The sequence below is a fragment of the Tachypleus tridentatus genome, chromosome 13 (assembly GCF_004210375.1).
Source record: "Tachypleus tridentatus isolate NWPU-2018 chromosome 13, ASM421037v1, whole genome shotgun sequence".
In the NCBI taxonomy this organism is placed as follows: domain Eukaryota; kingdom Metazoa; phylum Arthropoda; class Merostomata; order Xiphosura; family Limulidae; genus Tachypleus; species Tachypleus tridentatus.
In genome coordinates this window covers 130,935,595-130,951,515 of record NC_134837.1, presented here as the reverse complement: position 1 = coordinate 130,951,515, position 15,921 = coordinate 130,935,595, and the positions used below count along the sequence as shown (strand labels likewise).

The 15,921-nt window shown below is 31.0% G+C and overlaps 1 protein-coding gene across 5 annotated transcripts in view; it reads right to left on the bottom strand.

The window, feature by feature from the left end:
- Positions 1–15,921, bottom strand: part of LOC143240279 (multidrug resistance-associated protein 1-like) — an 88,241-nt gene that overhangs the window by 47,781 nt on the left and 24,539 nt on the right. For 4 of the 5 annotated variants that reach the window (XM_076482470.1, XM_076482473.1, XM_076482471.1 and 1 more), the window contains 6 exons: positions 13,322–13,496; positions 9,791–10,045; positions 6,353–6,418; positions 6,064–6,201; positions 3,492–3,638; positions 177–261 (listed from right to left, as the gene is read on the bottom strand). In XM_076482470.1, coding sequence (XP_076338585.1) covers positions 177–261; positions 3,492–3,638; positions 6,064–6,201; positions 6,353–6,418; positions 9,791–10,045; positions 13,322–13,496 — 866 coding nt within the window. The remainder of the gene's footprint in view (positions 1–176; positions 262–3,491; positions 3,639–6,063; positions 6,202–6,352; positions 6,419–9,790; positions 10,046–13,321; positions 13,497–15,921) is intronic. The other variant, XM_076482472.1, reaches the window with a different exon arrangement.

Genomic DNA, 15,921 nt, shown 5'->3' with positions numbered 1-15,921 from the left:
ATAAAAAAACTTAAAAGGTATGGAATAAAAGATTCAGAAAGTTGTGCCTACTTTATGGTAATTCCTGCTTATGATTTACCATACATTATGATATATATTTATACTTTTTAACCACAACAAATGTATATCCCAATGTGTGAAAATTTATCTTATAAACAATCTGAAACCTACAGTACCTTTAGATGTATTATTCCCAATGACAGACTCATCCAGCTCCTCACATATCAAGAAATCTTTCAGTCTTTTCAGTGAAATTCGAGTCTATAGAAACAAGACTGGCTATATAGCATTTATTTATTCATATGTTATGCTTATTGTATTTTCAAGCACTACATTCTTTATTTATTCCTTGAGAACTTTTGTCAGAAAAGATAACATACAATCATTTTATCCACACTATCCACCATTGCTGATAATGCATTTTGCTCAGTGCCAGAGCTCATCAGGATAGCTTGGATACAACAAATGCGGCTTTGGTTGAAAGATTATTAACATAAACCATTGGTTAGAGTAACAAGTGTTATGATGTGAATGTCTGTAAAAGCATGACTTAATTACTTATATTTTTATACACTCTGTATTTCGTCTATTAGTTTTTCTGAGAAGAAGAGTGTGTAATGATATTTAGAGAAATGAGTTTGATGGAAACAGTGTGGTTGAAACACTATTACACAGAGCATGGAGGTAAGCGATCATTGAGATAGACCAGTATTAATGGTGATCCAGTCTGATTGACAGCTTCCATGTTTCATGATACGCCTTCTGTAACTTAGTACAGCCACAAACCATTTTACACATGTTACCTGAAGCTTATTCTGTGTATTTTGTCAGTAACAATAAGCAGCTGAACTCTATGACAGACATATTCCAGACCTATAACTACTACTGAGGTGCTCTGACCAGCTTCAAAGTCTCACCACATATAAGCTGTAAATTCAACAGTATTATCCAATGTTTCTATTCCATGGTAAAAACCACCTAATGATGAAAATAAGATGTACTTGGTATGATAAGTAAATCTATCTACAGTTTTCTCTGGAACTTGAGCCCCATCTATAGACATGTATATGGTTATGTGTTTTTCATCCAAGCTAAATATTCCTACCACACAAGGGATGTATTTGTAGTTCAGATAGGGGACTGTATAGACAAGGTCTTAGATGGGGCTCCAGTTCCAGAGAATATAAGAATCTCTTCCTTTAAGAAGCTTATGAATGGTAACTTGTTCAGTTTGTGTTGGTATATCAACACAGTTAGGAACTGGTACCATCCATTAAATATGGACCAATCAATGCCTTTATAAACTCCTTACCCAAATCCATGAAGGATCACTTTCATCTTAAAGACTATTAATCAAACTTAAATCCTCATGTTACAAACAAGTATAAACTAGTGACAGTAGTTTAGTACAATATTATCCACCAACGTGTATATTGTATCTTCAAAATAATATGAAATTACCTGAAATACTTATAAAAAGTTATTGTGAATATTGAAGCTAAGTCTTAAAAATACAAAAAAATTCTAAGAGCTTATCTTTCATACCAGTATTACCAGCACTATGATTATTATTGTTTCTCCTATTAGGGCGTAGAATTGCATGCTATTTTAAGACCAATTCTACCCTGTGTGTACAAGGTCATTATACTGTACTCTATCCAGTTCAAATATAACGACAAAAATTGAATTGAAACTCTCAACACAACACAACGAATACAATGATATAAAGAACTGTTTCCTACTTTCACTAAGATGCTATTTTTTTCTACGGAATCCTACTTTTCTCTTATCTATTTTCATGGCCAACTTCACAGACTTTTCATTCTGGTACTGTGCTCCAGTAAACAAAACAAACAGCATGGTAAGACCATCATCCAGATTTATGTGCCAAGGATAAAACTAAATAAGGAAACTGACAAGTATGCAAGAGAATCCCTTATATCAAATATAAAACAAGTCTACTAGTAGGATATCAATCTCCTCTGCACTAGTATGGGAAAACCAGCAACAGCAAAAGGTCTTCATTAGCATTTCAAGGTTATGAGACTGATGGAAAACAAAGCATCTTAGGGTACAACTAGGAAAAGTAAAAAATGGAGAATCAACAGGCAGCATAAAGAAAGAAAACCAATGGTGCAACAATAAAGAAGCTATTCTCTAAAATCTAAATTATGCTAGGTTGCTAGCCTTCACATGAGGAATCAATACTTGTTAACACAAACCCTAGGATTATCACCTACAACTTGCCTCAAATCAACAGAACAAAAATCCAGGATATAGAATTAGTAGTAGGTGAGTCTAGTTGAGTTACCAGCAAGTTTTCAATAACAATTTAAATCTAGAAATTTGTAACTAATTAAATACACAGTATAATCATACTATAACTAGATACTTGTGGCTTAGATTAGTAAAGTCTAGCTCAATAAACAAAATAATCTGATTCATAAACTAAACAACTAACTATAAGGAAATCTAGTTTAGCAAACCATATATCAAGTATCCAGCTACAAGTCTAGCTCAGTAAACCATAGAACCTGCATCCAGCAATAAATGTAAGATAGGTGGTTCTAGCTAAGGTTACAGAGAAGATCAGGAGAGTGAATAAAATCTTATAACAAATGGACCTAACCAGATCTTCTGTGGGATCAAAGAATAGTTATGAAACTGAACATAAGTAATTACCAATAGTACCGAATATCAGCTAAAAACATAATAGCAGAGCGATATTACCGGGCCCTGAGATTACAGTCAAACAAGTTATTTGCAGTTGGTGGGTTTATATCTAGGTGTGTCAACAACAAATTAAAACCAACAGTAGGTGCATCAGAGATAGAGAACAAGCTGTTAGTAGGTCTAGCATTAGCTATAAGAATATGAGTATTAAGGTCCATCAAAATATCTTACAGTGAGTGTGACTGGCTGTAACAACAATAGAATCACTAATACAGCAAGGTAACAGTGAGTTGATTTAACTGTTAGAACAGCATTATCAAACACCAGCAAAATATCTAATGGAGGACATGTACAGAATAAATTAGTGATGAGTGAGAACAGTTATAGAACTAATATAACAAGTGTCCAGATAGGATAATTAGCATTTGATGAGTCTAAGCTAGAGAGCATATAGGCTTTAAAAGAAATTCCAAGTCCAGAAGTGTAGTGTATCTATTTGAATGAACAGTAAGACTAGTGTCTTGTAAAAAACTAGCAAAACGTGGATTCGACCCCAGAATAAGAGTCTGGGAAATAATTGTTTAAATCAATAGCAGGATGGGTAAAATCATTAGAAATTAAATATGTTGGAGAATTACAAATAAAAAATTTAAAAATAGTGAAAAAGACTGAATATTTTAAAACTATGTGAAAATAAAAAAAATTCAAAGTTATAAAACACTGAATGTACCTCAACATCATGTAAAGCTTGTGTAGACTAGAGAATTGAAACTTATAGCATGTTACTAAGGTATGTCAATAACTGAGATAACCTTTACCTGTACTATGTATGACACCAGATCTGGAATCGCAATCAGAGAGAATCTCAACATTGTAAATAAAGTTACAGAAACAAAAGCTGTATTTGGATCTAGAACATTCTCTTCATCCATGAACAGATAGGTCACAAAACTAAAAATGGTAATCTGAAAAAAACTGAAATACATTATAATTTTTGTTTTTGAATGGTACATAAAATAACAAAAACATAGAAACAAAAATTAAAAAAAGCAAAAATAATTATTTAGCAATACTTCGACATAGCACACTAATTAATCATACAAATAATCTATGTGACCAAAGATACTCGGTATAGGTAGGACTTTTTTTTTTTCAAAAACAAGATGTAAGTGAAAGGAAACTGAAGAAACAAAGAAACTATTTCAAACTGCGAATAATATAGAAGATATTATTTTTTAGTACTTGTAGAACTAATAATATTAATTTCAGACTTCAACTTACAAATGAAAAAAAACCTCTTTTATTTATTGTCTATTCTTCACTGGCTCTGAACAGAACCCCTGAATAAATGAAAGTTTGCTCACTTATCAGCATAGCAGTAGGTTTATGGACTTACAACAGTGAAATCCAGAGTTTGATTCCCTGAGGCAGACATAAAATATGACAAATATACTTTATTTAAATTCTGCAACTCTAAATCAAATGACATTTATAACTTAAAAACAGATTTGAAATCCCTCATTAAAAACATTTATTGTACAACTCTCTCCCTTTCCCTATAAAAGACAAGTGAATCTCATCTGTCAAGAAGTTATATGGATTACTGTAACAAAAGACCTCCTTTAAAGAAACATATTGAGATACTGAATTTAATGTAAAATCCAATAAAGATGAAATACTCAAGCAGGATTCACCAATTTAGATGATATGGAAAAGAACTGTGTTTACAATTTTCATTTCTTATTATTAGGTTGTCCAGAAGTAAATGTCAGAATTCTCAAGATGACATTTAGGAGCTAAATATTGAGTAACTTATCATTGGTTAGTTGGTTTAATCCAACGTTTGTTGTTTACAAGGTGTCTTAATTGTCTGCTATTTGAACTCTACTCAGAATAAGTTTTGCAATCCCCAAGGAAGCATGGAGAAGAAGGACTTTCATCTGATTTTTCTCTGTGACTTCAAACTTGGGCATAAAGCTATCAAAACTACATGGAGCCTGAACCAGGCATTAAGTCATGGATCTGTTACTGAACATACAATTTAGTGTTGGTTTCAAATGTTTTGACATGGAGATGAAAGTCTTGAAGACCACAAAGTTCAAAGAAGGAAGACATCCTCAGATGAAAACAAACTAAGGGAAGCAGTTGAGACAGACCCTTGCACAACAGTATGTAAGTTTGCAGAAAAGCTAGGCACAAACAAATCAAGCATTGCCAACCACCTTAGTGCAATAAAAAAGATGAAAAACTTGGATAAGTGGGTTCTGCATGAGCTGACTGAAGATCAAGAAAGTGGGCATTATGAGACCTGTCAAGAATAACACTCCAAAAATTGAACGAACAGAGTATTAAGGTTCTCCTTCAACCACCTTATTCCCCAGACCTTTCCCCTAAAGATTTTCATTTTTTTAAGCATTTTGACAAATTTTTGAACAATGAATGCTTTCAAAACCAGGCAGCTGCAGAAGAAGCTTTCAGGAAATTCACTAACCATAGAAACTCTAATTTCTACAACAGGGGCATAAACAGCATTGTTACACGTTGACAAAAGTGTGTTGAAGAAAATGGTGCTTACTTTGATTACAGTATGTTTTACAACACTGCCTTATACTTTTCAAAACTTCACAGTTGAAAAACATTTATTTTTGGACAACCTAACATTATATTTGTTGATGCAAGTAAAAATATTTCACAAGAAATACACCTCGATAATAAAATCTATGTTGGACAAGCTGCTAAGTTCGAACAAAAGACCTGCTGTCTTTGTTAACCATCCTTTTAAATCAGTGCTGAAACTAATATGAATATTTAACTGTGCAATGTAAAAACTACTGGATAAGAGTTGAAAAATAACCGATTTACACTAATGAATATGTCATATATTTAAAGTTCAAAAGATATTTACTACAAGTGCATAAATTACTCTACTTTATAAAACACTGGAATAATTCAGTACAAAAATGATATCACATTTGTTAGTACAAAATTATGTTATTATTGTATGCTCATGAATAACAATAGTTTGTACAAGTTGTTAATAACGTTCCACTGAGCCAATTATTGTGTCTTCCCTTTAATTTCAAGTCAAACAATTAATTATTTATGGTGGTATTTTCCTACAGTTAAAGTAATACATGTGCATTTCTACTGAATCAATTAATTTATTTACAATCATGTTTTTAACTAATTTTCATTAAGCAATGTGTTTGAGGCAGTATAATTTAAAATTTTTCAAAGAACCTCAATTTTCAAATTAACTTACCAAGAGTGTTTAAAACCTGAAGAGTTTTTGGTGCTTAGCACAAAAACTCAAACTTAATTACACTAATATACAAATGTTCTTAGAGAGCATATACCTTACTGAATTAAAGAGTGTGAAAAAATAGTTACCAAAAAAGGTGAACTGCTCCAGAGAAAACTTGTTATAGCATTGAGATACTGAAATCTCTTCAAATACTTAAGTTCCTTGCTTCTTATATCCATGATTTGCTTCATAAATGGAGGCTCCCAAGCATACAACTTCAGTACCTGAAGGTCAAAGCCAGGAATAATAATGTATGTGATTTAAACTTGCACAGTTAATCCACTAAAAACTGTTAAGGTCTTTAACAACATCTGTTACATTCTTATACCACTCAAAACTGTTTGCTACACATATAAATATTTGAGATTAACTTACCTTTATTCCTGATAAAATTTCATTCATAAATTTCAGTCGAACGTCTTTCTCTTTCATCTGCTTTGCCTTTAAAAAAAAGGTTGTTTTAAGCTCTTTCATTTTCTATTTTGTTAACCATTGCTAATAAAATCTATAATGTACTTCAAGAAAAAACAAAGAAATGTTTTATATATCTTGAAATTTGCCTTTTACCAAATACTGATTGATATTTCTCAAGAAAACTAAATTTTTGTTAACATAACCATCTCCTGTAAAATAAAATTGCTTACAATTAGTCTAATATACTGAAATTTCTTTGAATTCACATATTTACTTCTCTATCAGAGAAGAAAATAGTTCAGATAAATGGTAATTACTCAAAGGAATCAATAAATTAATACTGTTTTAACTGATCAAAAACAAACACAAATTCCAATATGAAGTAACACAACATTATGCAGCTTTGTAGGTTTAATGCATGTTTTTGTTGGAATGTAATGTTTTATGTAGCTCAAGAAGTGACTGAGTTAAAGTTTATGTACTTGCAGTATTTTCTATGGCTATTCATTCTTTTTCAGCATGAAAGGCATTGTGTTAAATGCATTTAAAGTTCTCATATGAAATTAAATTTTTTTCTAGATTTCAGTGTTCTGTGGTTTATAAAGAATTGTATTATACTTTAATTGACAATGGTTGAATTATAAAGAATTTACACAGAGTTGAACATATTACATTAATATTTGGAATATGCAAGTTTGTAAATTAAGTGAAAATCTCAACTGGTATAAAGTTGCATGGAACATCATGTACCACAGTTATATGCTTACACTGCTTAACATTTTATACGTAGTGTAATATCATTGAAAATTTATTACTTTTCAGGAAGAGTATATAAAAGCCTTTTTTCTATGTAAAAATATTCATATGCTCGTACCATAAAGATGAATTCAGCTTTGGGAATTAGAATTTCTAAGATGAGGGTATTAATTATACTTAATGGCATTATAAAACAAAAAAATATGGATCAATATGAAGCATCAAGTTCATAGAGAAAAAAGTCCTGCAACAATTTGTATCTGAGCTGTAGTAAGTACAATGTGGAAATGTATGCACAAAAGGTCAGTAGAAAAAGGCATCCATGAATTACAGGCAATTGTTGAATACAAAAGAATTTTCAGTTTAAGAGTTATTACTTAGTTAACTATATCATTATTTAGTTTTAATAGTTAATTATTTTTAAAAGCAACAGTTACGACAAATTTTGCTACATAGATGTTGTATAAAAGTTATACATTCTGTATGCAGTTTAGTTATTGTACTAGACTTTTGTAATACTGTTGATGTCATCTTACTTGAGGTTTTTTTTTTTTCACTGTGCATAATATTGTTGTTACTAGAGGGCTAGATGTTTGTAGAGTTTAGTCTCATGCATTATAAATATTTGTAGGTAGAGAGAGCAAGTGAAATAAGTTAGTGAAAACAAAAGTGCAGTTAGACTGCATGATTGTTAGTTTAGTTATAATGGGTGATTTATAAAGTGAAAGTTACAAAGTTCTATTGTAATAACAGAGATAAAGAACAATTTGTCTTGTTATAAAGTAAATGAACCCACCTATATAGACTATGACAGAAAAGAGCTAATTATTTAGAACTCTGCATACAACTGTGATAACCAATAATGCAACACAGTTTTGTACTTAAGTTAGACTTGTTTTGAATATATTATTTTAAAACAAGTGGATTGTGTGTTTTCCATTTCTTGTTAAAATTTACCACCAACAAGTCACAGACACTTCCTGTAAAACAGCCAGCCTTAAAAAGCAACAGAAGTTACATGTACACCTGCTGCTTACACACCATTGCCAGTAAAGGGGCAACAACTGTAAAACACTAAGAATAGTACCTAGTTTGGGAAACAGACAGAGCATGGTGACAACTAAATAAGCATATTTATAGCTTGTCAACTGCAACAATTTTCACACCATGTATGACCTTCCAAAAGTGGTAAGTAGCATGTTGCAAAATTTTTCATAACTGGCTTATGATTTATGGTCATCACTGGATACTAAATCTCGAGAACATTAGTGATCAGAGAAGTGAACACAGAGATAAAGGCTGACAAATTCTGCTTCTTATTAGACCCTTTCTACCACAAAGAAATACCAGCTTCACCAAACAAGGCTTCCAGTCATATCTCCTTTTCAATTATCCCATATCTCGAGCAGATGGATAACACTATGTAACGAAAGTTTTACTTTTTCTTGTTCTTAGGCAGAAAGTGTTATTTCCCTGTTGCTTATGCCTAAAGTAAATGGAAAAGACCTATTTTTCTCTTGAAACTTTGCTTTTGTAACCTAGGAGCGTATAACGAAAACATGTTGGGAGACTAGATTTGGGGGTTGATACGCAAAAGTGATTTACATTACAATCGCAAATCTCAAAAAACTACTCACTTCTAAAAATTTTTGTATAACTTTAGTGTAAATACATGTAAATCTTGATTCATATGTTGTTTTATTCAGATCTTATGTAAATGAAAATGTGCAAATTTGCCCATTTTTACATAGAAAATAGGTTAATTTTAAATTTCGTTATTCAGGTCACAAAAGCAAAGATTGAAGGGAATAATGGCCATTTTCTGTACTTTTGCAACATAAGCAATTAAGAAATAACACATGCTATCCAGGAACAAAATTTGTGTTACATTGTGTATTCAAATGGATATTCATACTATTTCACATATAGACATAATAATCAAGATCCCAAATACAGCATGTATGGATTTTTGAGTAATTAGAACTGTTGAAATGAGCAATGAAAACTGTCATAAACATTGTACAATATATTTATTGTTGAAAACTTGTAAGAAGGAATGATTATCTTCAGTATGCAACAGCATAAAGACAGAACCTTGTGCAATGAACACTGTGCTGTAAGGATGCTATCAACATGCATAAATATGCAACAGTAAGGTTTAACTGCTTTTCAAACATCCCCATACATAAATCTCAACATTTTACAAAAGTGTGACCAGACACGGCAATATGGACTAATGATGTGGTGTGGCTCCAAAATCATTTTAATATAATGTACTCAATACTTCCCCTCTATGATAAGAAGATAAATATTGCAGATGATTAACAGTGATTATGATGGGAAAAACTAACTACAGTATAAATAATTCCTTACATTATATACTGAAACTAAAATGAAACTAGCATAACTATTGCAAATTAATTACAAGCTTTGATTTTCAATTATTAAATACAGTGAATAAAAATTCGATATATCAGATTAAACAAATTACAAATTTTTATAACAAAATATCGTAATGATCATATGTTTGGTAATCAGACAAGTCAGTTGTGCATAAAGTATTAAGTTTTAAGTATTGTTTATCTAAAGAACTGTTATTTCATTTTAAAGCAAACAGGAACAGAAATTAAAAATTCAACATACCTGATATACATTCAAATTGTGCAAGACAGCCCAAGTCAGCAACAATATTGCAAGCATTACCCCAACACCCATCAATGCTGCAAATCCTAGGTATTGCCACAGTAAGATGATAGCCAGAATAATTCTGACAGGACATGAAACAAGTAAAGTAATAAACGCAGCTAAAAGAAAAACCTTTTCTGCATCCACTGCCATTAAATTCACCAACTCACCAACTGAATACTGACACCTTGCAGCACTTGAGAGAACAAGGGACTGAAAAATAACAATAACCAGAATTTTAACAGAATCTCTTTGTAATAAATAATCAAACTGAAACCTTGTTTAAAGTTTTTACTGTGAAAAGTTATCAATGAAATGTGAATATTTTACAGCATCAGTGGTGAAAAAGGAGTTGCAAAGGGGGGTTGTTCAGCTAATACATGCAGATAATACAATTTACAGTTGCTACATTAGTCAAATATATAAAGGGGGGTGCTACAGCACCCCAAGTTGCAAAGCTTCTGAGTACCATTTTTCAGAAATGGGTCTCACTAGTATCTAGTTCAACAGGAAGTACAAAACCAGAAACCAATAATAAAATATTAAAATCAGCGAAGTCCTTCTATATAATCAGTAAAATAACAGAACAAAAAAAGATAAAATATTCTATTACTCAACATAATTATCTTCATCTGCATTTAATATAAATAGGTTTTTAGAAAATAAAATTCTAATGTGTAGTGTTATGGTAATTCTAAGCCAGTGGTTTCTATTACAGGGAATAGTTTATTTGAGCATTGGTTGTATGTGACAAACAAATTACCTAGCAGACACAAGCATGTAGGAGTTTTTTATAACCAAATGAAGTTAGAAACTACTCCACAGTAGGTCAGTAAACCAACTCTCATTATTAAACTGACAGTGTAATCAACAATGATATTTGTTTCAGCTTTATTAAGTTTTAAATGCATTTTACAAGAACAATTTTCTGTGTCTTGTGCTGCATTTAGTACCACTCTCTTCATTATCAGTTGTACTCAACATGAAAGCCATAATTACACACAGTTGTCAGTTATCACAACTCTCACTGTGGCTGGTGGTGCCTTGCAGGAAATACTTCTCTCTTTCAAAATTCCCTGTGATTTTACCTACAAAATTATGAACCAGACTTCTGGTGGTTAGGCCAAATGGATAGTTCTTGTGTTCTCCTAAGGTTTATGGCCTGAGATGTTTCCTCTGTCTTCTTGGTTATTCTAATAACTATCTCATAAGTATTTCTCTTATACAGTAAGGCCTAGCTTATTGCACTGGACACAATTTTAGCCAACTGCTTGAAAAATAAAAGACAGTTGAGCAGTCTTAATATTTTAGAATGTTCTTTTGACAATAGTGTTTATTCTACCACCTTTACTGGTGAAAAGTATTTTCTATATAGAGTGATGACCCATTAGGCTACTCCTCCTCCAGTTGGTGACATGTTCAATGGGCTTTCTCTCTATGATGATACGATTTTCAGAAACCCATCTTTGTAATGTCTTTACCAGTCTCTCCACCATCTTATTCATGTAAGATTTTAGATCATTCTTGTGCAGAAAGGTGAGCATACATTTCCAAAGTTAACATTATCCTTTGATTAAAATGTATTTCAAATGGATACATCTCTGAGCAATTTTCCATCTTTTCTCCCCATTTCTGCAATATTCCTTTGGGCTTTTCAAGAACAAGCTTTGTTCCAATGCGAATACTCATGGAAATTATTGTACAAAGAGATTATGTTGTTCTTCTGGTGGCAAAGGACCACACTGTAATGATGATGATTACATCTTAGGATGGTGCAGTACACATTAACAACAGGGAGATTTATTCAAGTCTTATGGCATGTACAAAAATCTTCAGGATGTGTTAATAGGTCTCTATCATGAATAGAGGTATCGATCAAAAATATATTTTGTTGAAAACGAGAATCTGACCATCATTCTGAATTTTGATAAAAACATCTGTTTGATTTTGTTCGAGTTTGATCATCAATGTTTGTTTCACAAGTGCATTAACTACTTTGAACTGAAACATCATTATTCAAATAATACAAATTACATCCTAAATGTAACTAGATGTTTCCTTCTTATTAAGTTTAGCCATGTTATATTATAGCAGCCAAGTCAAATATGATAACATTTTAATATTTTTTTACCTATTGTTTTGCGTCTTCTTGGACATTGATTTTTTAATAAATTTGTACCATGGGAAAGTTGATACATCCAGCTTTACTTTTATAAAACATCTGGCTTTAACTGTCACACTTAAAAAGTTATATAGTGGAGAGGCATACGGAGTTGCCCCCACAATGCCACAGTGGTATGTATGTGAACTGACACTGCAAGAAAACTGCATTTTGATACACATGGTGGGTAGAGCACAGATAGCTCTTTGTGTAGCTTTGTACTTAATTCCAAAACAAACAAGCATAAAGAGTCTCTTTGGTAAATTATGTTGTTACAGAGAGAGTTTTGTTTCCAAAATAATATACATTAACAACTATGGTTCAGAATGGGAACCAGTGTTTATGGCTTCCATAATTAAGGTATGTTATCTCGTTTATTTATTCTTCCATTCATTAATACTATGTATCAGCATACAACTTACTATGTGGAATATAATTATGTTTATTTTATTTTAATTTGTTGTTAATTATTAACCCTGTATTATATAGATTGATTTCAATTGTTAGCTGATAATCTATATTTAGGGCTAACCTAAAATTCCTAAGCTGACTTAGTTATTGCTGAAAATATCATTAACAAGAAGGGTAACCAACTAAAGAAATGATGCATTTAATGTTTATAAGGTGACACTAACCCTAATAATATTTAATTATCTATATTGATAGCCATTTTAAATTTTACTTTCATTCTAAAACTATAACTTACTCTGTTTGAAAGTTAATACCATTTATGATACTTTGATGCAAGTTTTTATGTTTTGATATTGCAAATAAAAACTTTTGTGTTGTCTCAATAGGTTTTTACTGTTATTCCACATTTCTTAAACTCATTTAATTTTACTTCTCACATGTCCTTATTTGAAACTTTCTTCACTGAACCTAAGCCCCATGAATGAACAACACACTACCTAATGAACTTTAACAGTGTTAAACAGTAACCAACCACAATGTTTATAACTTAGTTTTAATCAGTGATAAATAAAATGGCATGTTTCTCAACATAGAAATGAAACACAAAGAAACATGCAGTTTTAGCCATTTACATATGAAAAAAAACTATTTTTAGACTATAAAAAAGATCCTATACAGAACACTGACAGATTTAGTTTTAATAAACATAAGAACATCTAATTCGATCTGAAATGTACAAATGTAATCAAATATTCTTTATGTTTTAGACATTTAGCTGATTGAAAATTTCCAAAACTAACAAACAATCTATTAATATTAAGCTATGGAGACCTGAACAATAATAATCTAATGTTATTTGAGTGCTTATGAAATTCTTACAAAATCAGATATATTACAATTAATTCATAGGTTCTCACCTTTCTATAAACAGCTGTGATTAATGCTGTCTTAATTTTGATTGCTGTTTCAAACATTAGGAACAAAACATGACAAGTGCAAAAGAACCCACAGAGAGAACAACTGAACAGTAGGCATGCATAAAATATTCCTTGCCACAAAGGTTGATCACTGGACACAAAACTGATGATGAAACTAAAGAAAAAAAGAGAAACAGAAAAATTAATCAATATATAAATAGTGCTATATGCATACATTTCCAGGTACTATCTTTCATTAGTGGTTTGAGTATATTTTATTAAAATTATTTTCAGTATGCAAATCATCAAATCATGTGACAAACGCAGTCAATATAAAATTGTAGTAGAACAGAATATATCAGTACTACATTTTGATACTGTGGATCATATGATGCCACTGAAAAATTATCATTTTTGGGAAAAGCATGACAAAAAATATTCATACAGTCACATCACAAAAATGTGTTCAGATAGGAAACATAAAACTTCAGAGAACAGGATATCCCCTGTATTTTATAGCATTGGAAAACAATGGAATAAAATCAGTCTAAGGTACCAAGACCACCAAAAATTACATTTGCAATAAGTCATACTCCATCTGTAGTAAATAAAGTGTAGTGTCTTGTTACAAATGAAAACTTAAAGACAAAAAATCAATATTAAATTCCATCACATGTTTTAGACAACAGTATCAACATGATCAAGAAGGTTCTTCTTTAGGAAAAGGAACACAATTCAAGTATCAAGTATAAAGAAGTTGCTTCCACAGTATATTTTTTGAATCATCACATATATCAAAAAGCTTGAAAATAAAACAATTATTCATGATATTTCTTATTTAAACATGTTGCTGGATGTAGTATTCCTACAGATTTTTGTGTACATAAATCACTGAAATTGGAACTGAGAAACAGTCAGCTTTGCACACTAGATTGATCATGGTAAGCTTGCATGAAGTAGGAATGTGTTTTAAAGATATTACAACAGTGCTTTTTGCAATGGAAACTATGCTGCAAGACTACAGCCTAACATGGTAACATAGGCTGCAACAACATGATTAAGCTTCAAAATTATTTTAATACAACAAACTCAAACTCTATATATCATAAAAATGTTATGTTTTCATAATTACTCAAATAATAAAACTAGAAAGAAATCTAAAGTCTGGGAGCTGAAAGGTTTATCAAACAGTTACTACAAAAAAATATTTACTATGTGTACTTTCACATCTTCACAAAATCTTAAAATTTTATGATTTTCATTATTACAAGGAATTTCAAACAAGTACTTATATCTGATACACTGAAAATCTTTCACTGTTGAGTTTGCACTCATACTATCAAAAAAAAAAAGAAGAAGAAATTTCTTAATGTCATTTATGCATGCTAGAACTTGCATTACTCACCCAATTCTCCACCATCCCACTTTACATGTGGCTTATTGTACAAGTGATAGGTTTTCTCATATAAACTCCACTTTCTTGCTATAATATACATTTTATTGAAATTTGTAGTCATGACGAAAATGAAGTTGTGGGGAGATGAGTGGGATGGCATTAGAGAAATAAGTACCTACATGAAATTCACTTTAATTCTGAAACTTCTAAATTCAAATCACGTAGTCATACCTCTGAAATGCTCATGCTTTATTGAAAAAAAGTGAAAAATTTCTTAATTAGCTTAAATGAGAAACTATTTAATGTTTAATATTTAAAAGTAGTGCAGGTGAAAAATTACACAGACCTGCAAACTCAAAATTCAAAAAAGTTGTTTTGGTTTTCACAACAGATTTTTCAAAATTCAGCTACACTGAAATAATATTAATTTCTTCTGTCACCTAAGATTTTTTGCAAATCAAGAAAACAAAACTGTTACTTAAATCATGTTTACAAGAAATTTACTACAAATATGTTTAAATATGTTTGGGTCATTTACACAATCTCTTGTTGCCATAGTGATGAATAAATAATATTAAAAACAAAAAAATAATATCAACATGCATGCACAAACAGGGACTATCCAAAAATGACACATCATGCAGTCAGTTAACTGTTTAGATACTATTGGTCTGTTTCTTACGAGTTCTTGGACAATTAGTGAGACTCTTACATCACAATAGGTCTTCAGAAATCTATAGCCAGTAGTTGTCAACAATTTAAACATAACAAAATGTGGCCCAAGTTTAATGAAAATGATTCACATGTGACATTTTGTGAAAAGTCTGTATGACATGGTGAAAAAAGGATATCATTTTCGGATTAAATATATGGAATTACTGTTTAAAATATAAAAATTTCATGACAATCAAACCATCACAGGTCTATGTTCTCAATATCCCTAGCTGAGAGTCCCAATTACTGATAGGCATTTTTAATTTTATTTGTAACTGACAATATGGAATTAGTGGAAAATGCAAGTTCTCAACTGTATTTAGGGGAGAAGCACCATGAACTAGTAGTTTCAATATGGGGAGGTTAGTGTTATTTCACAGATTTATATGAAAGAAATTTGAATATATTTTTACTATTTGTAAATTTTTCAGTACAGATATTAACAGAAAAGTTTATATTTTATACGTTTTATGTTAGTCAAAGTAGTGTG